Consider the following 20,943-nt stretch of genomic DNA (forward strand, 5'->3'; position numbering starts at 1 on the left):
TCAAGTGGAAGGGTTATGGTCAGGAGGATAATTCTTGGGTGGTTGCCTCTGATGTTCATGCTGCTGATTTGGTCCGTGCATTTCATAGGGCTCATCCTGGTCGCCCTGGTGGTTCTCGTGAGGGTTCGGTGACCCCTCCTCAAGGGGGGGGGTACTGTTGTGGATTCTGTTTTTGGGCTCCCTCTGGTGGTTACAGATGGTACTGGGTGACTTGTGTTTTCTGCGGTCTCTGGTGTCCACCTGTTCTATCAGGATATGGGAGTTTCCTATTTAACCTGGCTTTCTTGTCATTTCCTCGCCGGCTATCAATGTAATCAGCGTGTCTGTTTACCTCTGCTCCCTTCACCTGTGATCTTCTGGACAAGCTAAGTTTTGATTTTCCGGTTCTATGTTTTGTTTTCATTTTGTCTTAGTCCAGCTTGCAGTTATGTGATTCTTGCTGCTGGTAGCTCTAGTGGGCTGAAATTACTCCTCATGTTCCATGAGTTGGCACATGAGTTCAAGTAATTTCAGGATGGTTTTTTGAAGGGTTTTTCGCTGACCGCGCAGTTCACTTTTGTATCCTCTGCTATCTAGCTTTAGTGGGCCTCATTTTTGCTGATTCTGTTTTCATCTCTACGTTTGTGATTTCCTCTCATTTCACCGTTATTACATGTGGGGGGCTGCTATTTCTGTGGGGTGTTTCTCTGGAGGCAAGTGAGGTCTGTATTTCTTCTTATAGGGGAAGTTAGTTCTTCGGCTGGAGCGAGACGTCTAGGATCATCGTAGGCACATTCCCCGGCTACTGCTAGTTGTGTGGTTAGGTTTAGGAGCGCGGTAAGCTCAGTTTCCATCACCCTAGAGCTTGTTCTATATTTATGCTTGTCCTTTTGTGATCCCTTGCCATTGGGATCATGACATTCATCACATTCAAGCAGTCCCTCACTACCTTCAAGACCACACTTGCCACAGCTAAACAAACCTACTTCTCATCTCTCATATCCTCCCTGTCTCACAGTTATTTAACACCTTCAATTCTCTCCTCTGTCCCCCAGCACCTCCTCCCTCCCCACTCATCTCAGCTGAAGACTTCATTTTTCAAGCAGAAGATTGATAACATCAGAGACAGTTTTGGTCAACAACCCCCAGAGCCCTTCCTCCCGACTTCCCAGCCCTCCACCTCCAAAACTAACTTCTCCACCATTACAGAAGATTGACTCTCCACTCTACTCTCAAGATCACTTCTCACCACCTGTGCACTTGACCTGATCCCATCCCACTTCATCCCAATCCTCAACACAGTCTTCATCCCAACCCTAACCCATCTCTTCAACCTATCACTAACAACTGGTGTTTTCCCCTCAAGCTTTAAACATGCCTCCATCACACCTATCCTCAAAAAGCCCTCTCTTGACCCATCCTCTGTATCCAGCTATCACCCTTTATCACTTCTCCCCTATGCCTACAAGCTACTGGAACAACACGTCTATCTTGAACTGTCCTCCTATCTCTCTTCTTGCTCCCTCTTCGACCGCTTAAAATCTGGCTTCCGGTCACACCACTCCACTGAAACTGCCCTTACTAAGGTCACCAATGACCTCTTAACCGCCAAGAGCAAGCGACACTACTCTGTCCTCCTCCCCCTGGACCTATCGGCTGCCTTTGACACAGTGGACCATTCCCTATTATTACAGACCCTCTCATCCCTTGGCATCACAGACTTGGCCCTATCCTGGATCTCATCATACCTAACAGACCAGACATTCAGCGTCTCCCACTCATACACCACCTCCTCACCTCGCCCCCTATCTTTTGGAGTCCCACAAGGTTCAGTCCTAGGGCCCCTGCTCTTCTCCATTTACACCTTTGGCCTGGGACAGCTCATAGAATCTCATGGCTTTCAGTATCATCTCTATGCTGATGACACACAGATCTACATCTCTGGACCAGATATCACCAACCTCCTTCCACTATTTCATCCTTATTCTCCGCTAGATTTCTGAAACTTAACATGGACAAAACAGAATTCATCATCTTTCCCCCATCTCACATGACCCCCCAACGAACCTATCCATACAGTAAATGGCTGCTTACTCTCCCCAGTCCCACAAGCTCGCTGCCTCAGGGTAATCCTTGACGCTGATCTCTCCTTCAAACCACATATCCAAGCCCTTTCCACTTCCTGCCAACTTCAACTCAAAAATATTTCATGAATCCGTTCATTCCTCAACCAAGAATCTGCAAAAACCCTAGTCCATGCCCTCATCATCTCTCGCCTTGACTACTGCAACCTCCTGCCCTGTGGCCTCCCCTCGAACACTCTCGCACCCCCCAATCTATTCTAAACTCTGCTGCCCGACTAATCCACCTGTCCCCCCGCTGTTCCCCAGCTTCTTCCCTGTCAATCCCTTCACTGGCTCCCCATTCCCCAGAGACTCCAGTACAAAACCCTAACCATGACATACAAAGCCATCCACAACCTGTCTCCTCCATACATCTGTGACCTCGTCTCCCGGTACTTTCCTGCACGCAACCTCCGATCTTCACAAGATCTCCTTCTCTATTCCCCTTTTATCTCCTCTTCCCACAATCGCATACAAGTTTTCTCTCGCGCATCACCCCTACTCTGGAAGCCTCTACCACAACATATCACTTTCACCTACCATCAAAACCTTCAAAAAGAGCCTGAAGACCCACCTCTTCCGACAAGCCTATAACCTGCAGTAACCACCGATCGACCAAACCACTGCATGACCAGCTCTACCCTCGCCTACTGTATTCACACCCATCCCTTGTAGATTGTGAGCCTTCGCAGGCAGGGTCCTCTCTCCTCCTGTACCAGTTATGACTTGTATTGTTTAAGATTATTGTACTTGTTTTTATTACTGTATGTATACCCCTCTTTACATGTAAAGTGCCGTGGAATAAATGGCGCTATAACAATAAATAATAATAATAGCATGCCTGTATCACAAGTCTGCTGCCTCTTTGAAACTTTTGGCTCTGCTCTGTCCTACAAACCACACATTCAAAACCTTACCACCATTTGCCAACTGCAACTTAAAAATATTTTCATAATTCGTCCTTTACTCAAACCTGAAACAACTAAAATGTTAGTATATTTCCTCATCATCTCCCACCTTGACTACTAAAATATCTTCCTATGTGGCTTCAAAGCTAACACTCTCACACCTCTCCAGTGCATACTTAACTCCATTGCCTGATTAGTCCATCTCTCCCTTTGCTACTCCTTTGCCTCTTCCCTCTGGTAATATTTTCAGCGAATTTATTTTAAATTACATACAATGTTTTACATGGCTGTCCATAATCTGTCACCTCCATACATCTCCAAAAAGAATCTCCTTTTACTTCCCTAAATGTAATCTACGGTCCTCATAAGATCTTCTTTTATCCTCTGCTCTTCAACGTTCCTCACCTAATTGCCTCTAAGATTTCTCTCAAGTATCCCCCATACTGCCCCATTTCTCAGCATGTTTTCATTGTCTCCCACTATTGGAACTCACTTTTTCGCAAAAGTCTTCTGCAATAATCCTGCTGCCATCTTACTACTACTGGAGCTGCTTCAACTACCCAACCTTTCATTTCCTTCCCCATAGTAGTAAGAAGGTCTGTCACCTTACTGAGTATATGCTCAGGACCCCTGACAAAGCAACTGTGAAACGCTGGTCGGGTGCCTGAGTATACTTTTTGTAGTAAAGCTTTTCTTTTTCAATTAACTTACCCCGAAAAGCAACCATGGATCCATTTTGCAGAGTAGTTATCCCATCGACTGGCTGCCCATTGCACAGATTCTTCTGTGGGTCTAGAGTGGAACATTTACATAACATTTACATGGTTGTTAGACATAATTCCCTTTTTAGATTAATTCCTTTCCTCTTTGTTTGAATGTGCAGCCACGTAATATTTCAACTGGTGTTTGGGAGCTTATTATCCACATTTTGTTTTCATTAAAAAGCACTCCCATAAATGTGTTATGGATTAAATGTGTGTTATTTTACATGTAGTATATTGTAGGAGTGCTAAAATATTCACCGACCACCGACTTCTCTGGTGTCCACCAGCGCTCTTGTGTTATGTGACTGAAGTTTCGACTCTTCAGATAATACTGGAGTTTGTGTGTGAACCAGAAGTCGCTTTTACAATACAAATCTTTAGAATCATAACGAGGCTCCATACATTGCAATAGCAACTTCCAACTCAAACTTAAACCCTAGTCTTTGTAAGGAAGTCAGAATAGTCATAATGTACAGCACTGGAACCAGGAGGAGATGGCATCGGTGAGTATATTAATACACCTACACTACGCATACAGTGCACAGCAGAAATGGATAGATTTGTCAGAAAACCTATAGTTTCTTTCAGAATCATTACTTTCTATGGGATACCATGCTACAAAATACCCCCACAAATGTGGGCCCTTGGTTGCAAACAAGATTTGTTGTTTTGCACACCCAAAAAAATTAATTTTTCTAACAAATTAGTTCAAGACAAAGTTGCAAAAATGAGTACATCTCAATGAAAGATTAGACTGCAAAATTCTAATCAACAATAATTCAACCACAGATAAGTCTAATTATTATTAAACAGGTGTCCAGCACCGAGTTGACTATAAAGGGGCATTACTTAAAGAAAACCCCTTCTCATTCCATGCATTTATGCTAAGCACTGCACATTCACACTGAATTAGCCCATAACATTTTGATAGGAGTGCTTCTGTAAATTACGGATACAAATTCACATTCCTTTTCTAACGTTTCTGAATGATAATGTCAAGTACTGTAAATCTTCATCTGTCTCATTCTTTAGACATATGGAAACAGGAAATCTACTATAAGTAATACTTAGATATAGCTGTTGTCATTATTATAACAATTTATTAATATCTCACTCTCCAGTTCCAAATATAACTATTTAGTCAAAGATGTAGACACAGGGAATATAGTTAGTATGTTATGGACACATGTATACATTTATTAATTTATGCATTAGAAATAGAAAATATAACTTTAGGAAAACACTGCAACATTTTCTGCACATGTGCATACTGAGACATAGTGTCGGGCTCTGTTCACATTTGCATTGAGAATCTCCATCAACTTGTCCTAACAATGTTTCTGATGCTATGAAGAGCAGTCTGTAGCACTAAAATATTTTCCCTTTCAAATATAATATAATTAAGAGCAGTCCAATGGACTTCATAGTATGAATATGAAAAAACAAAGCTCAACAAAGCTGTTATGATTTAGATATTAACAGACTCCATAATGCTTGTGTGAACAGAGTCTGACCAATTAAGATGAGCATCTCAGTACACAACAATAACTTAAATATATAGTGTGAAAATGTTGTGAAGTAGTAAAAGGGGCAACTCTGACATTATACTTACCGTTAGAACTTCTGATTTTATTACGTAGTAATACCCATATTGATGGTCTATGTATAGTGTAGCTATGTACACCTGTTAAATTTGCCATTGGTGAGTTATCCATCCTCCGATATATTTCATCTACAATCTGAATGATTCTTGTTCCTGGTGGTTGATTCCCGTTAGGCGTTATCTCATGTGGGTAGCTGGAGGGAATATCTCTATCACCTGTGTCAGGCTGCTTTACGTCTGGAGATGGCGTACTTACAAGGGGATAAAGTTGCTGCATCTCAGTACATATTTCGTTGACTCGTGGAAGGTCATCATCTGAAATACTCAATTTTATTGCTTCTTCTTTAAGCAAGTCACAAATGTGGTATGGGTTAGTTGTGGAAGGGTTGGTGGGTTTAATATTTTCCATCTCTTCAGGATTCAGTGGCCTGTTTGTAGGACTACCTCTGGGTTTAGGTGTTTTTGTTGGATTTATGGACTTGGTGGTCATTTTCATGTCGTCTGATTCTTTAGTTGGAGTTGGTTCATTTTCAGCTTTGCTCGTAATTGTAGAAACCTCAGACTCATCTCCAGGCTGTGACGTTGTCAATATAACAGATTGCTTAGTAGTCAGTATTTGCTGTGGTTCAATACTTGTCCCTTTTATGTTGCTTTCTGATGGAATAGTGTGATCTGAATGCGTTGTGGTTGATTCTGTGATCACTGTGGTTTGTGCTTGTTCACTTTTCTGAGTAGTAGCTGTGGTAGAGAAAGGCATTATATTAGTATTTGCCATGAAATAGTCAGTGTTTTGGTCAAGCGCGTTATTGGTAAATTCAGAAGGGGCATTTGTGCTATGGGGAAGCTCTGAATACATTGGACCTGCAGTGATTAGCCCATGGGTAGTCTTAATTCTGCTTGAATCTACATCACGGACAGTACCCAATAAGTCATCCTTCATCGTAGCTGAAAATGAGTCAGTAGATTCACTGCTTACTGACTCATTTTCAGTATCTAAACCCTGAGCTCCAGTTGTATCTGTATGGGACATAGTCCTAGCTCTAGCAAAATCTGCTGATGTGTAGTATTTGTCCAGCAATCTAAATGATGTGGAAGTCGGTGTATTTTTGTTTGTTGCATCTTCAGTGGTAGGTAAGGTAAGGTGTGTAAAGCCACTATGATGGGATTCTGACAATGGTGCTTGCATGGTGGTGATGACTAAGCTATCCATTGTTGCATCTGATGTTTGGGAGGTTTCATATGTTCTCTCTGTCTGTCTGTCATCTGTGGAAGTAATTCCTAAAACATCTGCATCAGATGTAGCTACTGTGCTGTCAATAGGATTAGTATGTCTTGTAGTAGGAAGAAGATCCCGCTCACTGGAAGATGAATGGTGGCTGCTATAACTGACAGATGTTGGGGTGCCTTTTTCAATTTCTAGATTTTCAGCAGTTGGGGTTAATTCTGTTGTAATAAATTTACTGGGGGTTACAGTCAACTTGATATCATCTGTGTTGTGCTGAATAGTGATGTCTGTGGCCTGCAGTGTAATTGTTTGTCCTGTGTTAGATGTTGTGTCTTTAGGTGCATGAGTCGAATCCGTCTTCTCTATGGAGAAAGATTCCTTGTTGTCAGTGGTTTTGGACGCTTCTGTTGTAGTTATTTCACTCGGTGATAAAGTCGATTGGACGTAATCTGTCTTTTGTTTAGTGATGTCTGTGGCCTGCAGTGTAATTGATTGTGCTGTGTTAGATGTTAGTATTGTATCTTTAGATGTAAGTGTAGAATATGATTCCTCTGTCGAGAAAGATTCCTTAATCTCAACTGTTGGGGATAATTCTGTTACAGATATTTTACTGGGATTTATAGTTGAATGGATGTCATCTGTGCTTTGTTGCATGGTTATGCCTGTGGCCTGCAGTGTACTAGCGCTCTCACTGGAAAATAAATGTTGGCCACTATCACTTGTGGTGCTTTCTTCTAGTTCTACATTTTCAATAGTTGGAGATAATTCTGCAGCAGTTATTTTACTGGGGGATAAAGACAACTGGGCGTCATCTGTGCTTTGTTGTTTGGTGATGTCTGTGGGCTGTGGTGTAATTGCTTGTGCTGTATTAGATGATACTATGGTATCTTTAAATGTAAGTGCAGGGTCAGTTCCTATTATTGAGAATGATTCCTTGGCTGATAAGGTCGATTGGATGCCATCTGTGCTTTGTTGTTTGGTGGTGTGTGGTGTAATTGCTTGTGCTGTGTTAGATGATACTATGGTATCTTTAGATGTAAGTGCAGGGTCAGTTCCTGTTATTGAGGATGATTCCTTGGCTGATAAGGTTGATTGGATGCCATCTGTGCTTTGCTGTTTGGTGATGTCTGTGGTCTGCAGTGTAATTGCTTGTGCTGTATTAGATGTAAGTGCAGGGTCAGTTCCTGTTATTGAGGATGATTCCTTGGCTGATAAGGTCGATTGGATGCCATCTGTGCTTTGCTGTTTGGTGGTGTGTGGTGTAATTGCTTGTGCTGTCTTAGATGATACTATGGTATCTTTAGATGTAAGTGCAGGATCAGTTCCTGTTATTGAGAATGATTCCTTGGCTGATAAGGTTGATTGGATGCCATCTGTGCTTTGCTGTTTGGTGATGTCTGTGGTCTGCAGTGTAATTGCTTGTGCTGTATTAGATGTAAGTGCAGGGTCAGTTCCTGTTATTGAGGATGATTCCTTGGCTGATAAGGTTGATTGGATGTCGTCTGTGCTTTGCTGTTTGGTGATGTCTGTGGTCTGCAGTGTAATTGCTTGTGCTGTGTTAGATACTAGAGTATCTTTAGGTGTATGTGTAAGATCAGTTCCTGCTATAGAGAAAGATTCCCTGGTCCCAACTGTTGGGGATAATTCAGTTGAGGATATTTTACTGGGGGTTACAGTGGACAGTACATCATCGGTGTTCGGTTGTTTAGAGGTGTCTGTGGTCTGCAGTGTAATTGTTTGTGCTGTGTTAGATACTAATGCAGATGTAAGTGTAAGATTAATTCCATCCTGTGTGGAGGAGTCCCTGGTCCCAATTGTTGATGGTAATTCGGTCAAAGATATTTCACTGGGTGTTAAAATTGACTGGACGTGATCTGTGCTTTGTTGTCTAGTGATGTCTGTAGTCTGAATTGTAATTGTTTGTGTTGTGCTAGATGGTATTATTACAGTGTCTTTAGCAGTATGTGCAGAATCAGTTGTTTCTGCTGAGAAAGATTCCTTGTTATCAGTTATTGGGGATTGTTCTGTTAGAGTTATTTTACTGGGGGTTAAAGTTGACTGGATGCCATCTGTGTTTTGCTGTTTAGTGATATCTGTGGTCTGCAGTGAAATAGATTGAGCAGTTTTGGATGATACTGTAAAATCTTTGGATGTAAGTGTCTGATCAGTAGCCGCTATTGAGAGAGATTCCTTGGTCCCAATAGTTGGGGATAATTCTGTTGCAGACATTTTACTCGGGATTAAAGTCGACTGGGCGTCATCTGTGCTTTGTTGTTTGGTGACGTCTGTAATTGTGTGGGCTGTGTTAGATGATATTGCAGTGTCTTTAGATGTAAGTGTAGGATTAGTTCTTGAGACTGACAAAGATTCCTTGGTCCCAACTGTTGGGGATAATTCTGTTACAGATATTTTACTCGGGATTAAAGTCGATTGGACGTCATCTGTGCTTTGTTGCATGGTTACGCCTGTGGCCTGCAGTGTACTAACGCTCTCAGTAGAAAATGAATGTTGGCCACTATCACTTGTTGGTTTGGTGCTTTGTCCTATTTCTATATTTTCAACAGTTGAAGATAATTCTGTTGCTGATATTTTACTGGGGAATAAAGATGACTGTGTGTCATCTGTGTTTGGTTGTTTGATGTCTGTGGGCTGTGGTGTAATTGCTTGTGCTGTATTAGATGATACTATAGTATCTTTGGATGTAAGTGTAGGATCAGTTCCCGTTCTTGAGAATGATTCCTTGACTGATAAGGTTGATTGGATGCCATCTGTGTTTTGTCGTTTGGTGATGTCTGTGGCCTGCAGTGTAATTGCTTGTGCTGTGCTAGATGGTATTATTTTGTCTTTAGATGTAAGTGTAGAATAAGATCCCTCTGTAGAAAAAGATTTCTTGATTTCAACTGTTGGGGATAATTCTGTCTCCGCTACTTTATTGGAGCTTGTAGCGGATAGCATGTCATCTGTTTTTTGCTGTTTAGTGATATGTGTAGTCTGCAGTGTAATTGTTTGTGCTGTGTTAGATGATATTGCTGTGTCTTTAGATGTAAGTGCAGGATCAGTTACCTTGGGTGAGAAGGTTTCCCTGGTCCTAACTGTTGGGGATAATTCTGTTGCAGATATTTGACTGGGGTTTATGGTTGACTGGATGCCATCTGTGTTTTGCTGTTTAGTGATATCTGTGGTCTGCAGTGAAATGGAGTGAGCTGTTTTAGATGATACTGTAAAATTTTTGGATGTAAGTGTAGGATCAGTACCCGAGATTGAGAAAGATTCCTTTGTCCCAACTGTTGGAGATAATTCTGTTGCAGATATTTTACTCGGGATTAAAGTTGACTGGACGTCATCTGTGCTTTGATGTTTGGTGATGTCTGTAATTGTTTGTGCTGTGTTAGATGATATTGCAGTGTCTTTAGATGTAAGTGCAGGATCAGTTCCCGAGATTGACAAAGATTCCTTTGTCCCAACAGTTGGAGATAATTCTGTTGCAGATATTTTACTCGGGATTAAAGTTGACTGGACGTCATCTGTGCTTTGTTGCTTAGAGATGTCTGTAATTGTTTGTGCTGTGTTAGATGATATTGCAGTGTCTTTAGGTGTAAGTGTAGGATCAGTTCCCGAGATTGACAAAGATTCCTTGGTCCCAACTGTTGGGGATAATTCTGTTACAGATATTTTACTCGGGATTAAAGTTGTCTGGACGTCATCCGTGCTCTGTTGCTTGGTGATGTCTGTAATTGTTTGTGCTGTGTTAGATGATATTGCAGTGTCTTTAGGTGTAAGTGTAGGATCAGTTCCCGAAATTGACAAAGATTCCTTTGTCCCAACCGTTGGAGATAATTCTGTTGCAGATATTTTACTCGGGATTAAAGTTGACAGGACGTCAACTGTGCTTTGTTGTTTGGTGATGTCTGTAATTGTTTGTGCTGTGTTAGATGATATTGCAGTGTCTTTAGATGTAAGTGTAGGATCAGTTCCCGAGATTGACAAAGATTCCTTTGTCCCAACCGTTGGAGATAATTCTGTTGCAGATATTGTACTCGGGATCAAAGTTGACAGGACGTCAACTGTGCTTTGTTGTTTGGTGATGTCTGTAATTGTAGTCATCTTAACATCATCTTTATCAGAAACTTCACTAGTGGTGGTTGATAGAGTAGTTTTAAGAATGTCTAGTATGGAAGGTGTTAGCATTGTTTCAGTGGACATTCTCTCAGATGACTCTTTTACCAAGTTTGTGGCAGTCGGAAGTGTTCCTACATGGTTTATAATAGCTTCTGTGAACGGTTTACTTTCTATTGTCATACTAACCATGTGATGAAGATTAGATGCTTCACTTACTGGCCTGCTCTGTCCTGTATTTTCAGTTGTACCCATGTCAGAGCTTGTTTTACCATCTATTGGCCCTATAGTTTTAAGAGTCTCAGTGACAGTTTGTCCTGTGCTTGGTTTTGTTGTGGTTTGCATGTATGTGGTATCAAATGATGTTTGTTTTTCCCTCAAGGTCTGAATTGTTGAGTGCAGTTCCCCCACTGTTGATAAAAGTGTAGCCTCTGTTGATCTAGATTGCTCTGAGCTTGCTTCAGTAAAAGGATTGTTTGATATTTTCTCTGCTGTGGTTTGGCTGTGGCTTTCAGACTTTGTGCTTATGGTATCAGCTGTTGATGGAGCTGTGTTTCTGTTGCTACCAGCAATTGTAGTCATTGACTTTATAGTGTCAGGTAATATTTCTCCTATTCGCTGTGATGCATTTTGCTTCTCATTAACACTTTGAGCTTCAGTAAAAGTTGCTTTCTCAGTTGGCAATATTTCTAAAGTATCCATTGTGTCTGGCGTGTTTATCATTTCTTCTCTATAGGTATTTTTGTCTGTTTCAGTTTTTGGGTCCTGACTTGACTCTTTTGATACCAATGTACTTAAAATATTATTTGCATTTTTTTCTGTAGGAGTTATGCTGTCCTTTGGTCCTGTCCGTGGGAAACTTTCAGATCTGATATCTGTTGTAAGTCTAGATGCACTAGGAGAGAGCCTCAATTGATTATTAGCAATCTCTGTAGTTAACTGAAAACCATGTGAATTGGCTGCTTCAGTGGTAACAGTTGGGAAATCATGTGAAAGTTCAGTCAGACCTTGGAATATATTTTGTGTCTCAGCTAAAGTATGGACATATACAGTTCTAGGCATTTCATCTAACATTGTTGTGCTTAAGACATGTTCAGAAAGTGTTGTAGCCATGCTAAATACGTTGCCGAAGCTAGGTCTTATAGAAGGGAATTTTTTTTCTTCAGTAGATTGCATTTTCTGCCATGTTACTACATTTTCTGTTGGTGATTTTGTGGCCTCAGGACTGATCATTAGCTGATTCACTCCTGGTGGACTTGTTTGTACAATTGTTCTAATATCTTCCCTTGTAGTTTTTCTATCTTCTGTTCTGCCTTTATCAGACACTGTATTGTCTGTGTTACTTAGAACTGTGAATGTTCTTGCTGTTGATTTGGCAGGATCATATTTACTTATATGATATGGTGATGTTTCCTTGTTGACTTCTGTAGGAATCTCATAATTTGATAAACTGTCTGTCCTAAGTCGAGTAATTCCTGGATTCATTGTGCTTTCTATACCATTTTTACCATTGATTCTTTCGGTTGTAGCCATCTCCATCACACTTGAAGGATTCATAGAATTAGATATGCCTTTGCCTACAGTATAATTCTCCAGCTTTTTCACAGTGGATCCATCATCTTGTGATGGCACTGTGGTTGCATCATTTATGTTTCCATCTACAGTAATAAGTGTTACAATAACTGATGCTTCCAAATCATTCATTTCAGTTGTGTGTTTAATATTCTTACTTGGTGGTGGTTCAGTTGATGTGCTTTTTTCGGTGGTTCTTTCCTCTGTCGTTGGACTTTGAGTGGAGGTAGTCATCGCATTTGTAGTTTTTTCAGTTCCTTCTTTGGTTGTCAGAATATTGGTGGTAGTAGTCTTTTCCTTCTCTGTAGTTACAGCGGGGCTTTCTGTTGGGGACTTTGTTGGCTGTACTGTTGCTTCAGTTTGGTTTATTTCCTTAGTTGTCTGTGATGCTGTAGTTGAATGGACCATTAAAGTTGTTGCTGATCTAGTTGTTGACAGAAAGTCCATTCCACTGCCATCATCTCCAGAGCCTTCAACTTTAAATGTGGGTTCAGGGGTTGGAGGGGAATCTTTATCTTTTTTTCGCTTTGGAGGCGCTAATGGGTCTTCTGGTTCTTAAAGACAAAATATATTTTATCATAGCATTTGTTTAACTTTTTTATTTAGAAATTGCAGATACATATGTATTTCACTGTGTATGTATCAAAACTACCGCAACAGTAAAATTTATATTACCAGTGCTTGTTTTTTTTCTTACCAGGATTCTTCTTCTTTTTATTTTTGCCTGATAACCTTCTGGAACTTGATTTACTGCTAGTATGTGAGGATGATGAACTTGATGAACTTGAAAACTCACTTTCTACAGTTTCTATAATGAGTGATTAAAACATGGAATAATTAATAAGAAATTAGAAGAAGACATATTGTATGCATTGAGTTTTTTGTAACCATCTTATACCATCTGATCAAGTGGCATGTTGATATAAAATAAAAACATAAGGCATGACCCTTTAAGTAAAGGAACACATTTTAGGCTCTAACAACATAGTTGGTTGAGCACTGCAGTTATAAAAGATTCTACAAAATTATAAATATAAAATCTTATATAATTATATAACCTATGGTGTGTTTTTTTTTTTTAATTGAAAACAAAGACACATGCGACCCTCAATAATCACCTTGTCTTTCTTCTTCTGAGTCAACCTTCTTTTTTGGTTTCTTTTTTTGTTTTTTTCCTTTCCCTGGATTTAATGGGTCTGGTGAAAAAGTAATGGGTTAATACAGTTATGCTCTCATGGTCTCAGATCTCTGCACAATTACTACTAATAATATAGAGCATGAGTTCTATTAATAGATTTTTATCATCTGATAAAATATATGGATAGGATATGGACCCCATTGATTCTGAGAAAGAAGGGGATGCTGAGCTGTTTTTCAGTCCTCTCCATGGCTGTTTTTGCCCTGCAGAGTGTGGCACCACCCACCAACTGTGCAGTGAATTTCAAAAGTTACGCTAAACTATTTTTAAAATTCGTAAACATATCAAAGGAAAAGACAGTGGGATTTATACAAGATCCTAATTTGACTCCCATCTCCATTTCTGATGCTAGTGAACTAAATTTCCCTATTGCAGAGGAAAAATTTGGGTGAGCTCTGGAGTAATCTCCGAAGGAGAACAGCCCAGGCACAGATGATATGCTGTAGAACAAATGATAATGTAGTTCCTCCAACTACAAATATAGGTGTACGATTAAAACATCACATTTATTAGGAACACTAAAACCAGTCCCAAGGTCGCTCTCCTCTTTTTCTTCCTTAATGGCTTCCATTATTGTTTTAATGTTCTAAAACACACCCAAATTACAACATTTGCCAATGCCGAGTAGCTGATGTCAGTGCTTTTTCTTTTCATTTCACAGATGATATGCTGTCAGAAATACAAACAAGATATGAGGAAGTCTGGACTTTCCAAAGACAGTAAATTATTCCATATCAATAAGAAATTATAATTTACTGATTGCTTGGACTCCTTGTGATCTCTAGAACAGAAGAGCCCCTGTCTGAATGGAGCAGCAGTTGAGCATACCAACATCAGTCCATTCATTGTCTATGGACTGCAGAAAAAGATAAGTTCTGTACTTGGTTATTTTTGGCAGTTCCATTGACAGAGGATGGAGAGAAGGTGCCCATGCTCCAATTAGATGAAGCTAGGCAGAGCTCTGTTATCAGGTTCAATAGGAGTCCCCGAGGTTGCTTAAGCCCCTCATGACCTTGTGATTTTCTTTTTTTTCATTTTTGTTTTTTTCCTCCCCTTATTCCAAACGACATAACTTTTTTTATTTTTCCGTCCTCATAGCCGTGTGAAGGCTTCATTTTTGTGAAATGAATTATACTTTTGAATGACATCATTTATTTTATCATGTGATGCACTGGAAAGCGGGAAAAAAAATCCAAGTGCGTTGAAATTGCAAAAAAAAGTGCAATTCCACAACTGATTTTTATTTACTATGTTCACTATGTGGACTACACCAAAAAAGTGAATGACCACAAAATAAACATAAAAAAATATAATAAAAAGTGTAAATGTATAAATTTTACTGGTACAAACAATTGAAATACATTAAAATAATGGGGAGCAGTACACAAAAAAATAAAGTTCACAACAAACATATTCAAAAGACGTGTGTTAGGGCTAGCGGACTGCACCAAGTAATAGAGAGATTGATACGAGGTGCATTCACAGCCCGGGGTCCACCGTGCAGAGTGTTATGACCTGGGGGTTAGGAGCACCCGGAATGACCTGATAGTTAAACCTCATACAGGACGAGCTCTGGGATGTGGGAGCTCTGCTGACCGCAAGCCCTAATCCTATCACACACACTAGAAATAGCCGTGGAGCGCTCCTGACCAGACCTAGGCGCCTCGTCACAGCCTAAGAACTATCTAGCCCTAGAGATAGAAAATAAAGCCTATCTTGACTCAGAGAAATTCCCCAAAGGTAAAGGAAGCCCCCCCACATATATTGACTGTGAGTAAAGATGAAAGTCACAAACGCAGAAATGAAACAGGTTTCAGCAAAGGGAGGCCAGCCTTACTAAATAGACAGAGGATAGGAAAGGTAACTTTGCGGTCAGCACAAAAACCTACAAAGGCCACGCAGAGTGTGCAAAAAGGACCTCCGCACTGACTCACGGTGCGGAGGGGCCACTCTGCATCCCAGAGCTTCCAGCTAGCAAGACAAAATCATGATAACCAGCTGGACAAGAAAACAGTGAACAAATAATGACTATCAGGAACTTAGCTTCTGCAGGAGAAGGCAGGTCACCAGAGAGATCCAGGAGCGAACTGAACCAATGCAAAAACATTGACAGCTGGCATGGAGTAACGATCTGAGAGGAGTTAAATAGAGCAGCCAACCAAAGGATAAACCACGTCACCTGTGTAAGGAACCTCAGAAGCAGCAGCTTCACTCATAGCCACCAGAGGGAGCCCATAGACAGAACTTGCCGAAGTACCATTCACGACCACAGGAGGGAGTTCGACAACAGAATTCACAACAGCAGAGATACCTGCTGCAAAGTAATGGCAGATGGACACTGAGCTCACACGTGGGTTTAACTTAACCCCGTATGAAATGAAAGCGAGCTCTGTTGCCTCACAGAGTCGCACTGTACACAGATAATACCCTAACTAGGGTTGTGCTTGCTCTGGAACTCTTCTGTGCTAACCGCACACATGAAGGAACCATATTCTAAGCCAAGGCTAACTGCCCCCACTGACGCTAGCTGTCTACCTGAGTGTACAGCCCCAAAGCTAAACAGACTCACATGACATATCAACTTAGTGGTAGAGTATCCACTGGCATCAGCCAAAAACAAATGACACTAGCGCATAGCCGTGCGGCCATGCAAACCTTTAATAGTTGTAGCTCTCTAGGATTTTCCTAGTGGACCAATAGGAGCTGCTACAGGACCTGAGCATGTGACCCTTGACCTCCAATGAGAGGTCTTCCCTTGGGCATGCTCAGAAGGAGAAAAGCAGGACTTAGTCCCAGGAGCGCCTGCTCACCACCAAACAGTACTGGTTATAATGGCTGAACCTGGAAGGGCAGCAGTAAGCAAACGTGCAGTATCTGTCCGAGCCAGGCGCTGGGACGACGTCTCTGCTGAGCAGGTTCCACTGTGGCTGGAGAAGAATGGGAGACCGCGGCAGACATGGTTCGAGATTCCCCCTGTGCAGTGGCAGGAACTTGACACCTAACATTACTCCCCCTCCTTGGGCCTTGCTACATTCAGAGGCTACATTGAGCAGCGGAGCCCCAATGTGCACCACAGGTTCCCAGGTTCTGTCCTCTGGGCCGTGGCCCTTCCAGTCCACCAGATAGTATTTTTTGCCATGTACCACCTTGCACCCCAAGATAGAGTTCACCTCGTACTCATCCGTGGACGAACCCAATGTCCTGACAGATGACTCGGAAAACCGGGACATATAGACGGGCTTTAAGAGGGATACATGAAAAGTGTCAGTGATAGCTAGGCGCAGAGGAATAGCAAAACGGTAGACCACAGGGTTAACCTGTTCCAGAACCTTGAAAGAGTCTATGTAGCTGGGCGCAAAGTTAGTGGACTCAACTCGCACCCTAATGTTACGGGCGGAGAGCCACAATAAGTTGCCAGGAGCAAAGGCCGGAGCGGAGCGCCGGTGTGCATCGGCAGAAACCCTCATTCTCTCCTTGGAGGCCTGGATGGCATCCTGTGTGCGCTCCCAAATGTCACATGCCTCCACCACCCAGTCTGCCACCCTAGAATTGGTGGATGACATGGGCATCGGCACAAGGACACGCGGATGCTGACCATAATTAAGGAGAAATGGAGTCTGCCCGGTGGAGTCGGCTAAAGCAAATTCCGCCCAAGGTAACAGAGATGCCCAGTCATCCTGCCTGGCGGAGACAAAATGTCACAGGTATGTGACTAGAGTCTGGTTGGCCCTCTCTACCAACCCATTCGTCTCGGGATGGTACGCAGAAGAGAGATTCAGCTCAATGCTGAGTAAACGACAGAGCTCTCTCCAAAACTGAGACACAAACTGGGAACCCCGGTCACTGACAATTTTGTCAGGTATGCCATGTAGACGGAAAACATGTTTAATGAACAACGTTGCCAAGGCCCGTGTAGAAGGTAACCGTGAAAGCGGCACCAAGTGCACCATGTTAGAAAAATGGTCGGTGACTGCACAGATAATGGTGCAGCTACGAGACTTGGGTAAGCCTACCACAAAGTCCATCCTGACCATCTCCCAGGGCCTGTCTGCCACTGGCAGGGGGTAAAGTAGCCCAGCAGGCCATTGCCAAGGAGACCAATTCTTGGCTCAGGAGACACATGCCCGAATATAATCCCCGACATCATGGGCAATATGCGACCACCAGTACGTTCTCTCCAGAAGCTCAGATGTCCTCTTGGTCCCAAAATGTCCACCCACCCTGGACGAGTGAGCCCAAGAGAGAACCTCCGGTTGCAAATTAGATGGCACAAAAGTCTTGCCCGGGGGCCAGACTCTAGCGAAACTGGGGCCATGGTCCTCAGGCTCTCAGAAGGGACAATTAGCCAAGGCTCCTCCTCTACTGAAGACACCACGGAGCGAGAGAGCATCGGCACGGATGTTCTTCTCCCCGGAAAGGTAATGGAGAGTAAAGTGGAACCGGAAGAAGAACAGGGACCATCTAGCCTGGCGAGAGTTTAGCCACTGGGCAGTCTGCAAATAAACCAAATTTTTGTGGTCAGTAAACACTTGGAAGGGAAAATGAGCCCCCTCCAGGAGGTATCTCCATTCCGAGAAGGCCAATTTCATAGCTAGCAACTCCCTGTCCCTGATGGAGTAATTCCTCTCCGCGGGGGTTAAGGTCTTGGAGAAAAAAAAACAAGGATGCTTCCGACCTTGAGCATCCTTTTGGAAGAGGACTGCTCCTGCACCTCCATTATAAACGGCTTATCTACATCGGGGCGATGTAGAATGGGAGCGCTAGCAAAATGGGACTTAATAGAGAGGAAGGCCTTGGAGACCTCCTCCGACCACAATTTGTGATTTGCTCCCTTCTTGGTGAGGGCAACCAGGGGAGCTACCAAAATTGAGAAGTGAGGAATGAACTGGCGATAATAATTGATGAACCCCATAAAGCGCTGCACCGCTTTGAGAGAATGGGATTCCTGTCAGTCCATAACAGCCTGTAGCTTGGCGGGATCTATAGCCAATCCTTGGGCCGAGATGATATAGCCCAGGAAAGGCAAAGACTCCTACTCAAACACACACTTCTCCAACTTGGCATAGAGGGAGTTTGCCATAGGAGGTCGAAGACTTTGCAAACATCTCTCCGGTGGGAGTCTATATCTGGAGAGTAGATGAGAATATCATCCAGATAGACTGCAACTGAGGTGGAGAGCATATCCCGGAAGATATCGTTCACAAAGTCTTGGAAAACGGCATTACAGAGCCCGAAAGGCATCACCAGGTATTCATAGTGCCCATTCCTGGTGTTAAAAGTCATCTTCCATTCATCCCCCTCACGGATGCAAATCACGTTGTAAGCACCCCGCAGATCTAGTTTAGTAAAAACCCTTGCTTTCCAAAGCCTATCAAAGAGCTCAGATATCAGGGGCAGTGGGTACTTGTCCTTAATTGTGATGGCGTTAAGACCCCTGTAATCTATGCATGGACGTAATTCTCCGTTCTTCTGCACGAAGAAGAACTCAGCCCCTGCAGGTGACACTGACTTCCTAATGAATCCTCTTGGCAGATTCTCCTGGATGTACTGAGACATTGCCTCCATCTCTGGAAGAGATAACGGGTAGACTCGACCCCGGGGAGGCTCAGAACCAGGCAAGAGGTCAATAGGGCAGTAATAGGGGCGATGAGGTGGAAGGGTCTCCGCAGCCCTTTTGGAGAACACGTCTGCATAGGGCCAATATTGCTTGGGGAGAGAGGAAAGATCTGCGGGTACCTCAGTAGTAGCAACCTGAACACACTCCCTCTGACATCTACCCTCACAAGATTCACTCCATCCCAGAGTTCTCCCTGAGGACCACTCTATATGAGGAGAGTGGTAGCTTAGCCATGGTATCCCCAACATGACCTCATCAATTCCCTCAGGAATGATGAGTAAAGAAATAATGTCCTGATGAGATGGCGACAGAGTAATTGGGATCGTCTGGTGTGTTATCTGTGAGGGCAGTGTCGACCCATTCACCACTCGTACGGTCACTGGTTTGGTGAGCATCACCAGGGGTATTGCGTGTCATTGGGCAAGGGCAGATGACATAAAACTGCCCTCCGCCCCATAATCCACGCAAAGCTCTACCGAATGAGTGGATGAGCCTATGGTAATTGTCCCTTTAAAGGACAGTTTGGAGGAAAATGTCGCCGTATCTAGTGTACCTCCTCCTAAAACCAATAGATGCTGACGTTTTCCCGACCGCTGGGAACATCTGGAGGCAAGGTGTCCTGACTGCCGGCAGACATGACAGACCTTGAGTGCACGAGCGGTCCGGGACTTAGATCCCGCTTGTGACACCTCCATGGCCTCATGTGACTTGGGAGCCTGGACCGGAGGTTCCAAAGGTTTGGTGAAGGTGGGAGCCAGCCAAAACCTCTGCCTACACTGGGCTCGCTCCACCCTTCGCTCGTTAAATGAAGATCTATGCAACTAGATACAGCTATTAGCTCCTCCAGTGTGGCGGGAATCTCCCTAGTGGCCAAAGCGTCCTTCATATGGACAGCCAGCCCCCTCCAAAATACAGGAATGAGGGCTTTATCTGACCACTCTAGTTCAGATGCTAAAGTCCGGAAGTGGACGGCAAAATGGCTGACCATGGACGAGCCCTTAGTCAATGCCAACAGTTAGAGTGCCGTATCACGGGTGACTCGAGGTTCTAAAAAGACCTGTTTCAGAGTGCTTAAGAACAGTGGAGCATTCTGCACCACATGATCACCACGCTCCCACAGCGGCGTAGCCCACTCCAACACCCTGTCTGACAGGAGAGATATAACGAATCCCACCTTTGCCTGCTCTGTGGGAAAACGTGCAGCCAGGAGCTGGAGGTGTATTGCGCACTGCCTCATGAAACCCCTACAAGATTTACTATCACCAGAGTATTTATCTGGCAGCGGGAGGCAAGATAAGGTCGGAACAGGGGTGACAGTGGACAAATTTGCTGCAGTCACGCTAGCAGCCTGAACAGCTACAGCGGTAACATCTACAGCTGAGGTTGTGCCCTCGAGAGCCGCCAACCTGCCCTCCAACTGCTGGATGTACCGCAGCAGTTGCTGTTAATCCGCCATTACTAGCCAGACCCTGGCTCTAGTATACTGTTGGGGCTAGCGGAACGCACCGAGTAATAGAGAGATTGATAATAGGTGCATTCGCAGCTCGGGGTCTACCGTGCAGAGATACCTGCTGCAAAGTAATGGTGGATGGACACTGAGCTCACACGTGGGTTAAACTTAATCCCATATGAAATGAAAGTGAGCTCTGCTGCCTCAGAGTCACACTGTACACAGATAATAATACCCTAACTAGGGTTGAGCTTGCTCTGGAACTCTTCTGTGCTAACCGCAGACATGAAGAAACCAGATGCTAAGCCAAGGCCAATTGTCCCCACTGACGCTAGCTGCCTGCCTGAGTGTACAACCCCAAAGCGAAACAGACTCACACCACATATCA

The 20,943-nt window shown here is 43.2% G+C and overlaps 1 protein-coding gene across 10 annotated transcripts in view; it reads right to left on the minus strand.

The window, feature by feature from the left end:
* The window catches only part of PRG4 (proteoglycan 4), a 166,051-nt gene that overhangs the window by 25,781 nt on the left and 119,327 nt on the right, over positions 1 to 20,943 (minus strand). For 9 of the 10 annotated variants that reach the window (XM_069737250.1, XM_069737246.1, XM_069737253.1 and 6 more), the window contains 5 exons: positions 13,409 to 13,486; positions 12,988 to 13,098; positions 12,449 to 12,844; positions 5,387 to 6,115; positions 3,722 to 3,802 (listed from right to left, as the gene is read on the minus strand). In XM_069737250.1, the coding sequence (XP_069593351.1) occupies positions 3,722 to 3,802; positions 5,387 to 6,115; positions 12,449 to 12,844; positions 12,988 to 13,098; positions 13,409 to 13,486 (1,395 nt within the window). The remainder of the gene's footprint in view (positions 1 to 3,721; positions 3,803 to 5,386; positions 6,116 to 12,448; positions 12,845 to 12,987; positions 13,099 to 13,408; positions 13,487 to 20,943) is intronic. The other variant, XM_069737254.1, reaches the window with a different exon arrangement.

Source organism: Ranitomeya imitator, chromosome 8, assembly GCF_032444005.1.
Source record: "Ranitomeya imitator isolate aRanImi1 chromosome 8, aRanImi1.pri, whole genome shotgun sequence".
Lineage (NCBI taxonomy): Eukaryota > Metazoa > Chordata > Amphibia > Anura > Dendrobatidae > Ranitomeya > Ranitomeya imitator.